The sequence below is a fragment of the Carya illinoinensis genome, chromosome 2 (genome assembly GCF_018687715.1).
Source record: "Carya illinoinensis cultivar Pawnee chromosome 2, C.illinoinensisPawnee_v1, whole genome shotgun sequence".
Lineage (NCBI taxonomy): Eukaryota > Viridiplantae > Streptophyta > Magnoliopsida > Fagales > Juglandaceae > Carya > Carya illinoinensis.
The window spans coordinates 17,750,884-17,759,202 of record NC_056753.1 but is presented as its reverse complement, the minus strand read 5'-3'; the positions used below and the strand labels follow the sequence as shown (position 1 = coordinate 17,759,202).

The window sequence follows — 8,319 nt, the reverse complement described above, 5'->3', positions numbered from 1 at the left end:
AAGTGTGAAGAGAGTACGGTGTGAAGTGTGAAGAGAGTACGCGTGGAACATACTTTGTGTAGTGCAGCGAGGCGCCGTGTGACGTGTGCTGTAGTGACGTGTGGTGTAGAATGTAGGGGTGCACGTGGAGCATACACCGTGTTGTATGGTGGATGCACCGTGATGTGAACCCCAATCGATTCACTTTGAGACCCAACAACAATATTGGAAAACCAACCCAAGAAAGCCAAAATCAAGCCTATGGATGGAGAATCTAGACCCGATGAGAAATTATTTCAAGAATCTAGATTATATGAAAATCTAGACCATTGAAGAACCCGTCTCAAGAACTCAGATTACAAAAGAGGAACACCACAGAGGTTGTGATTTACCTTTGATAAGTTCAAACGTTCAATCAAGAACAAGAGCAGATAAACTTAACTCAAAATGAATAAAATTCATCAATTTCAATAATGTATTCTCTTTTCAAATGAGGCTATAATTGGTTTAAATAAACAATCCCCAAAACCATAAGTGAGCTGCGGGGTATTGTAACGTGAACAGTGTCGCACTACAGTAACTTCAAAAACCCTAGTTCACATAAATTAATAACTTTTCAAATATGCCATTGGCCAAAATACAAAGTCTTCCCAAAAAGTCTAGTTCATTAGAAATAAAACGTGTGGGCTAGACATCCCTCAAGTCCAATTATTCTAGATTAATTGCTTTGACTAATAAAATAAACCCTTTTAATGAAATAAATAAGTCCATGTCCTTCAATAACAAAAGGCCCAAGTTTTGTCTTTCATAGCTTGGATCAAGTGGATCAAAACTAGTTCTCCTTCTTTCAAGCCCATCATAAGTGTTAGGCTCTTGCTAGCTTCATCCCAATTGGATTGCACCATTTCTTACACTGCTGCCCTGATCTTCATGGCTCTTAATCTTGTAATTGATCTTTAAGACTTGATCTGCCTTGGGGCCCATCACATCGTGTGGTGTGCATCATGTTAATAAGTGTTATAGTGAAGGGAGTACGCATGGCGTGTACTCCATGTCGCGTAGCGATGCATCGTGAGGCGTGTATTGTAGCGATGTGTGTTGTAGTGTGGATGGAAGAGAGTTCACGTGAGTGTACTCTATACTATGTCCTGATACACCAGATGGTGTGTTACAAAGGGTTGGATGGCATAACAGAGAAGTGTGGAGTGTATGATGCAGCGTCGGGAAACTGTGTAACAGTGTCCCAAAGTAGTGGCAATGTGGCTATAGTCCAAGGTAAGGGGTATTGCCTTGAGGCTGACTTGTGGCTGAATGTATGTGTGAAGCAGTGAAAAAGTATTAGAGAGTTCAACGGAAGCATGATAGACATTGTGCTGTTATTCAGGAATTTGTCTTGAGCTGCATAGTGTGACAGATGTGCATTTCTGGATGCAGTCCTCTTATCAAGTGGTGAAAACTATGTAACAATGTCCCGAAGTAGTGGTGGAAGAGTATCAGAGTGTGCAGCGGAAACATGATGGGCGTCGTGACGTGACTCGGGCTTAGTCTCGAGCTACGTGACATGACAAAGGCGCATTTGTGGATGCAGTCATCTCCTATCAAGTGTTAGGATGAATTTGTACAGGGCCAAGAAGTAGGAAGAGTCCTATCAACCAGGTCTAAGCAAGTTGGTATTGGAGTATAGAGCTTGTTTATACAAGCGGGCATTCATTAGAATTATAAGTTACTCTTAGGTGATAAAAGGGATGAAATATAGGTGTCCCTAGCGAGACACGTGTGTTGGATAGGTTTACCATATGTAATGAGTAATTTGTTCTCAATATGGTTACATGGTATTTTAATCCAGAGTTGGCTTGAATTCATGTAGCCTGACTAGTTAGGAATGAAGATTTAATATGGACTAAGATACGTGAAGGTAGTGACGAGTATATAGTCTAAGGTTGGGACGCATGACTCTGTCAGTCGGAATCATGCGTCGGATTGTGGAAATAGACTAACAAGACTGAGGTCTTAGTGTCTTAGCCCTAAGGTGAATCACAGAGGTTCACTTTAAGGAATAAGACTTTGAAAGTGTTAACATAGTAAATGATACGTAAGAGCACATGTATGGACGGAGAGTATTCCAAGTGAGGCATAGTTCTATTTTTAGGATAGTTACTTATCCATTAGATAGATGATGACGTAAGGTTATGTATATGCATATAGGTTGCTATCTGACACGCACATGAATGGACTGCATGGATTGAGTATGGCATGAAGTCCAGGTAAGTATTACGTTCATACTCTTTTAGAGTTTTTCCATATACAAAAGAAGAAGAAAATGAAATCTTTTCTCTAAAAGGAAAACGAAACGTTTCTCCACGAGACACGTTTTACCAAAGAAAAAAATGAAACGTAAGTTTTCAAGTATAAACATGTAGCAGCCTTCCTTGTCAGCCCCTTTTTATGCACTCAAAGTATGTACGTGTATGTATGTGAATGGATGTCATAAGTAATATGTATTGTATGTATGTTTACGAAAAGAAATGAAAAGAAGCTTTAAAAGACAAGTAAGAACTGTTAAGGACTGTAAGGACCGAAATTGAAATGAAAAGAAAGAAAAGAAAAGAAAGAAAACTAAAATTTTTTAAAATAACTCTCTCTGAAAAATGATTCTTTCTAAAATAACTTTTTTAGACTCTTTCTGAATAACTTTTCTTAAAATAAAAGAAAGAAAACCATTTTCTTTTAAAGAAACTTTTTTTAAAACGACTTTTTCAAAATAAAAGAAAGAAAATCATTTTTCTTAATTGAAACTTTTATGAACTGAAAGAAATGAAGAACTGTAAGCAACGTAAGAACTATAAAGATTGAAATGAAAGAATGGACTGTAAAAGAAAAGAAAGGACTGTAAAGGAAAGGAAATGATTGTAAAGGAATGAACGGACTGAATGTATGATGTATGAAAATACGTAAGGGCCACATAGACTGGATTGGAAATGGTACCAAATGAATGGACTGGACGGGACAGATTGTAATGCCAAGTAAGTAGTACTGGTAGTGCATCCAGTGCTGCACCATGATGAAATGGATTCCCAACCCATGGCTACGGATGAAATCAGGTCCAAAAGACCGCTAACCCCAACACATGGGGCGTAACAGTGTGCAATGGCTAATGAAAGTGTTAAGAATGAATGGATGCATGTTAAGAATGGATGCATGTTAAGAATGAATGCATGTATGTATGAATGAACTGAATGCATGAAAGTACATAAGTAAGAAAAGATGAACGAATGAAAGTATGTATGCATGAATGTACGTAAAAAGATAAATGCATGAAAAGACTCTTTAAGAAATGAAGGCAGCGATGTGTGCGGAATTGTTTTAAAGAAGAAAGCATGTTTTAAAGAAAAACCCCACCTCGCAACATTTTCAAACGAAAAGAAAGACTTATGCATGCTATGTAAGATATGTATGTATGGAATGATAAATGCATGACTGAAAATCTATGTTATTATGTTTTAACTATATGAAATAATGCTTATAAGTCATCCACTCATTTTAGTTTTATGTGTGCCCTCCCAAGAACAAGATGAGCATGACAGGTCAGGATGGACACAGGCCAAGGGAAAAAGCACGAAGGCCTAGGCAAGATGTTTTATACGAGAAACTTAAATTATGAAATTTAATGTTTTTCACTGTAATCTTTTAATTAAGAAAAAATAAATTTTATTTATAATATGGAGTCTTTTGTATCTTAGCATGAATGGAAAAAAATTTTAAAAGGAATAGTAATTCCCGTCGATTTTTATCAAAATCAAACTAAAAAGGTCCCACCACAGGAACGGGCATTACAGTTTAGGGGCTCAGAGGCAACTCACCTTTTGATTAAAGTCAAGCATGGAGCACACTGTTTCACATGGAGGGACTTTACAATTTATCATTCGTATTTCTTTACTGTCAGTAGTTAGTTATCTTACTATCTACATGTTAGTATGTTAGTGAGGGAGTTTGTTACTCAGTAAGAGAATATAAGGGATGTGAGCAGAGGGTATGGATTGATTATGAAACTTTGTAAAGGCCGATTTGCTGTATTGGAGGTTGGAAGCCTTTGAAGCCTTCTTTATTAAATACGTATGACTCTTTGAAGAAAATTGTCAAACACCTCCCCTACACTACTCTTCTTCATTCCCGAGCATTCCATTTACATTTCATTGATTCCTTATTACATTACTACATCTACACCAACCATTACAAGGGGGTTCATAACAAGTGTTAATCAGAGCAGCATATGAAAATGCAGAAAATGCTAGAACTAAGCACCAAGAGATTATCCTCAGGCAAGATGCAATGGACCGGAGGCAAGATGCCCAAGACGCCTATTTGCAAACCTTTCATGATGACCTTGTCTAGCTCACCGAGTTGCTCCGCAACATGGCTAACAACGAAAGCCGAGACACGAATTTGGACCTTGAGATGGACCTCCATGATCCTCACAGGCACTCCAACAGAGGAGTGAAGCTAGACTTTCTCCACTTTGCAGGAGAGGTACCAGCTGTGTGGATTTTTAAGGCCAACCATTACTTCAACTTCCACCAGACACCACCAACACAAGGCTGCTTATGTCTTCTTACCACATGGAGGGGGAGGTCTTACCATGTTAGCAAGGCACCTTTGATAATGGGCAGATCACTTCGTGGGAGACATTCACCAGAGCATTACTAACTCGCTTTGGTCCTATAGCCTATTATGATTCCATGGAATTGCTCACAAAACTCAAGCAAACCACCAGTGTTATGGCTTACAAAGCCCAATTTGAAGCACTAACGAATCAGCTAGTGGGACTTACTGATTCACATAAGTTGAGCTACTTCGTAGTGGCATGAGGGATGAGATCCAACTTCCCATCAAGATACTAAACCCGATGTCTCTCAACGCTGCCTTTGGCCTGACAAATATTCAAGAAGAGTATTTGGTTCGTATTAAGAAGTCAGCTAAAGAATGGGGAGAGAATAACTACACTCAATATGGAAGTTCAAGAGGTCAGGGACATATGAATACAACCCCAGAGAAGAGTTACATGCCACTAAGTAGTTCAGGAGGCCAGGAAGCTACACACATAAAAAGTGCCACAAAAGACCAAAAATATACACCCCAACCTAAGAAGGTTTACTCTACTCAGATAGATGAAAAGAAGAATCATGGATTATGCAACCACTACGATGAGAAGTAAAACCCCTATCATCTATGTAAGATCCGCAAGGTTTACTTAATGTTTGCAGGTGAGATTGGGCAAGAGGACAAGGGTGAGGAGTTATTTTATGATTCTAGCATAGTGGCTCTTGCCCAGTGCCCGAAGATAAGCCTGTAATTTCATTCAATGCCTTAACTGGTACACCCTATGATAATAATATGAGATTGTATGGGAAAATTGGAAGTGGCATGGTTGTAATTTTGGTGGACGTGGGAAGTACCCACAACTTCCTTGATTGCTCCTTTGTTAGAAAGAATCATATACCGTTAACGGGGATGAACAATAAAATGTAAAAGTAGCTAATGGTGCTATCATACAAAGTCAGGTAGATCTAGCAATGTGATAACTAAAATTCAAGGGTCTCGGTTCAGCCCATCTTTTTGTGTCTTATCACTAGCGGGATGTTATGATTTACTAGGGGTGCAATGGCTTGAAACCTTAGGTCCATCACTGGAGATTTCTCAAATTTGCACACGTATTTGACGGGAAGCCTCGACGCCTTCCTTATCAAATACGGATGACTCTTTGAAGAAAATTGTCAAACACCTTCCCTGCAGTACTCTTCTTCATTCCCGAGCATTCGATTTAAATTTCACTACTTCCTTATTACATTACCGCATCTGCACCAACCATTACAAGCGGGTTCATAACAGTTCAACAATAAACACGCAAAAAGTTGGCAAGCCGGATAAATTAACCTACGGAAAACTAATCTGACTTTGCTGAAATTTTCGAACAACGATCGGCCATCATGGCTGCTCGTCTCTTGTAAAGAACGGTTCTCACAAATTCATCCACTGCCTTCAAAGAAGAACCCTTCTCTTGTCCCTCTTCTCGTACTGCTAACTTCATCAGCTCTTTAACCTCAGTTGCCTTCTTCCTCATATCCTCCCCTTTTCCGTGTTCGTCCATGGCAGATTCTAAGACGCGTTTCACCTCCTTCGCCTCAATCACCCTTTGAATCCCTCTTGTCAACTCCACACTCACACCCATCTCCTCCATTAACATCTTTGAATTGAACGCTTGCTCTGCCGCCATTGGCCACCCTACAATCGGTACGCCCTGGCTTAAGCTTTCTAACACCGAGTTCCACCCGCAATGGCTCAGAAAAGCTCCCGTCGATTTGTGTGAAAGAATGTCCAACTGGGGCGCCCAGTTGCGAACAATCAAACCTCGTCTGCTTTGTTTCATTCGTTCTTCAAATCCCTCTGGCAACCACTCAGCTCTGAATTCACCATTCAGGTCGAAACCAAGGGGTGGCCTCACGACCCATATGAAAGATTTTCCACTCCCCTCCAAGCCAATGGCTAATTGCATCATCTGGGAGGCACCGATAGTGTTCTGAGAACCAAAAGAAATGTAGAGGACCGAATCGGGACTTTGCAAATCAAGCCACTCGAGGAATTTTTCAAGTGGGAGACTAGGATTTTTCCCTGCACGTTGTCTGGAAACACTTGCGCGTGTGGAGGACGAGCTCTGAAGAGCCGCTGGGGGAAGAAGAGGACCAATAGCCCAAACAGGAAGTCGGATATATTTCATGAGAAGATCCAGGCCCAACGGTTCGATTTCCTCGACTGAGTTACACAGCCACCCAGAAGACTCCAGACAACGTGAAAACTGCGACTGCATAAACTTAGACCACACGTCTGTACCATCAGCGGCTCTCAGATATTGATGCAGTTGAGAGCGATGGAAACGAACATTTTCTGGGAAGCCTGGTACCAGGAACTCATCGGAATCTGTAAAACGATGTGGGAGGTTCAGACAAAACGAGACGTAGGCCAAGGTGCCGTAGGCGCCAAAGGTGCTGAACGAGATGTTCACGGTGCCAACACTCTTTGCAACATCAACAGCCCACCCAAGGAAAATGTCGGAAATTATGCAAAGTGGAGGTCGCCCTTCTTGGTCTATGATATCATTGAGAAGGCGCAAAAGAGGAAATTCGAGACTCTGGGACGCATAGAAGAGCTTTATCACTCTGTCCAGAGACAGGTTTTCGGTGTTCTCGGTGTTGGGAGGTAAGTCGTGGGCAGAGCTGCAGAAGGGAAGCTCGGCAAAGAGGATTTTGAAATCAGAGTCGGTAGAAATGGAGGAGCGGAGGTACTGGATGTTGAGCTTGGTGCTGGCAATGGTGATGGTGAAACCAGTTCTTTGTTGGAGCTGCTTTGCGAGTGCAAGAAATGGTATGAGATGTCCATGCGCCAGGAGTGGTAGCATTACAATATGCTCCTGAGAGTCCATCCCAATTATTTTTTCGTTTTGGAGTTGAATGGCAGCAGGAGGCGATGAAGAATCCTAAATTGAACTTTGACCTTTGGAGAGAAGGGCTTAGTGGCGTGGAAGCCTTGTGCTGCAGTCTTTCTGCTTTCATTCCCATTCACAGGTGGGGGTGAGGGAGAAATGACTTGGGTGGATGTGTTATGTGTAGCATTGAAACTCTTAGAAAAGGTATTTGGTAATGTTTTAAAAATCGTTCTGTTTCGGTTGGAATGGTCGGAATTTTTCGTGCCGGAACAGTGACCGGAATGAGATAGGTATTTATTCCGTTTCGGGTCAAATTCCGGCCATTCCGGTCAAATTCGGCCGTTACGGTCAATTCTGACGGAAATTTCGGTATTCCGGCCAGAATAGTAATTCTGGTCTGAAATTAAAATTAAAATTAAAAAAAATAAAAAATAACTCTTTTGTAAATAAGTTAAAAAGTAATAGATAAAATTGTATTTTTAAAATTTAAATACCCATTTTCGTGCACTAGAAGTATTGTTACTTTTAATAATCTATCTATTCTTTAATTTTTTTCTTTTATTTTTGTGTTTTAACTCAAGTTTGTGATTTTTTTCAATATATATTCATTTTATAAATCTTTAATTCTTCTATATATATACACATATACATGTTACACACTTACATATATATGTATTTATTTTATTAATTGTTAGTTTATATATACATATAAATATTTATATATAAAATATATTTAATCCCGAAACGGTACACCGAAACATACCGGTACCGAAATATTTCGTTCTAGTGGCTCAACCGAAATGGTCTCCAGAACGAATTTCAAAACTTTGATTGATATAGTGTTATGTAAGTACATTGCTTTT

General features: G+C 39.9%; 1 protein-coding gene across 1 annotated transcript; it reads right to left on the bottom strand.

Annotated features, from left to right (window-relative positions):
* Positions 1-5,764: 5,764 nt before the first annotated feature.
* LOC122300210 (UDP-glycosyltransferase 92A1-like) lies at positions 5,765-7,653 on the bottom strand. Its single transcript, XM_043110711.1, has one exon. It carries the CDS (start codon positions 7,451-7,453, stop codon positions 5,921-5,923), a length of 1,533 nt encoding a protein of 510 aa, XP_042966645.1. The 5' UTR covers positions 7,454-7,653; the 3' UTR covers positions 5,765-5,920.
* Between the last annotated feature and the right edge of the window lie 666 nt (positions 7,654-8,319).